General features: G+C 33.0%; 1 protein-coding gene across 1 annotated transcript; it reads right to left on the bottom strand.

Moving 5' to 3' along the window:
• Positions 1-240: 240 nt before the first annotated feature.
• Positions 241-960, bottom strand: LOC107476323 (uncharacterized). The gene has a single exon (XM_016096125.1). The coding sequence runs from the start codon at positions 958-960 to the stop codon at positions 241-243; it is 720 nt and encodes a 239-aa protein (XP_015951611.1).
• Positions 961-2,251: the final 1,291 nt, after the last annotated feature.

Raw genomic sequence — 2,251 nt, forward strand, 5'->3', positions numbered from 1 at the left:
AATTAAGGCTAATCTATTTTTTTTCTTTTCGTTACCCTGAAAAAAAAAGTTAGCCATCCAGCAAAATCCTAATTAAAAAATTCAAATACAATTAAGAACTGTTATACGACATAACAAATTTAATTAAATCATCGTAATATCAACTTCAACTCAATTGTGAGTATTCATTCATCTTAGAAGAATGAACAAAGATTAAAAACTAAACTAAAGTGAATTTGACATATCATGCTACAATGATTTCTAATCGACTCGAATGAGTTGTTTGAAGATTTCAGTGTAAGCGTTGAAAACAAATCTATCTTTAGCTGCAGTTCTATGCAATTTATTGTACTTACAAAAATACCTCAAATCTTCTAAAGTGCAAAACCCTATGAACTCACCTAACCAAAGAAACAACCAATTAATGGAGTGATCCTTCCAACTTCCAATAACAGGCTTCACACTTTTTTCTTGGCCGCAGAATTTGCATGCAATCGAATTCGGATTCATCCACTCTTTTGGACAGCGACTATGCATGGAAGCTCTGTGATCCTTCAAGAACTTTCCATGCTCTGTAGCCTTTTTCTTTAAATCGAACTCCATTTCGAATTTTTTGCGACAGCTTCCACATTGAACGTCTCCTTTGATTGTTAAGATCTTGTTTTGTTTCAGATATTGGAGTGTGTGGACTTTCGCCGGACGATCAGTGGCCCATGGAAAGGGAGGAGTGATGACTATGTCAAGGTCGTCGACGACGGCCGGTGCCGGTGGTGGTTGTGGTGGTGATGAAAGCTCTGGATCCTGTGAATGATTGGAAGAAGGTGAAGATTGGAATAATGGTCCGGTAGGGAAGAGAGGGAGTGTCTGCAATTCTCTGATTTCTGGATCTTGAGGCTCTGGATTGGGCTTCGGTTTCACATTGCGGCGGTGGTGGTAGTTGGTGGAGGCTGATGAAGGTTGATCTTTTCTCTTGTTATCCATTGTTTTGGAATTCTTTGATTGTTCTCGAGTTTTCTATGAACTTTTTTTGTTATGATTGAGTTTTCAGAGAATGACGGTGTCTGATTTAAAGTAATTAATTTAAAAATTGAAATTTGAACTCTAAAACGGTTTGTAACAACTTTTTAAATTTTAATTTAAAAGGATAAAATGAATAGAACAAGAATAATTACATTTAGCCAATGAGTTATAGCTCAAATGACATAATTTTTCCATACTTATTTAAGAGGTTGCGGATTCGAATTTCTTATCTTTGATAAAAAAGATTAATTATATTTAGTTATATATGTTATTATTGTTAGGTACCAGACAAATGACACAGCAAAATATAGAGATGAAAAATTAGAAATTTGTATAAAATATGGAAACAATTGAATAACTTTCTTTGAGAATTACTACTTCTCTCTCTCACAAGGAGACTACAATAACACTCTCTCTTGACAAAAGGAGAACACACTTCTCTCTATATAATATAGGAGAAAACTACTCAAAGAAATCTTATGTTATTCTATCTGGATGACTTGATTGAAATGAATTAAAGAAAAACTCAATTTATAGGTGAGTCTCTTCAATATGAACCATCCATCAATTAGAGGTATATAATTCTTTTCTTTTTCAACCATTAAAATCCTAAGGTTATAAACTAAGATTGTTTATTACCTCTCATTTTATTTAGTTATTATTTATTTATATATTTTCTAAAATTAGCTTTACTAATTTTCACAAGGTAGTGGAGTGGCAGCAATAATGTACCAATACAAACTCTCAAATCATAATTGTGAAATTAAAGAAGAAATTAATTGTTGAAACGGATAAAAATGAATAAACCAACCCGGTAACAGTGGAGGTGCGAGGAGATAGAAGATGAGCCGGAGCACGAGAAAAGATTTTAAAAGGAGAAGCACAAAATTCTTCCATTCAAAGTTCAAAGCAAGAAATCGTAAGAACAAAATTCACTTGTTAGAAGGTGAGAAAGGAAACTCTAGCTCGAATACAGAGAAAATTGCTTCAATTGCTCAAAATTATTTTTTTTTGCTTTTCTCCTCTACTAACTTGAGGGATCCCACTGAAGAGATACAAGATATTCTTATTAAGATCAGTTCTACCATTAATCGTATGCTAATCCTATCAGTTGCTGAGCAAGAGGTTAGGTCAGTTATGTTTTTTATAAACTTCTTCTCAATTTTTGGTGATAATGGATTCACAACAAATTTTTTTTAATATTTTTGAAAAACAATCAAGATAAATGCATTGGCAGCAGCAATAAAAAGCT

This window comes from Arachis duranensis, chromosome 2, assembly GCF_000817695.3.
Source record: "Arachis duranensis cultivar V14167 chromosome 2, aradu.V14167.gnm2.J7QH, whole genome shotgun sequence".
NCBI lineage: Eukaryota > Viridiplantae > Streptophyta > Magnoliopsida > Fabales > Fabaceae > Arachis > Arachis duranensis.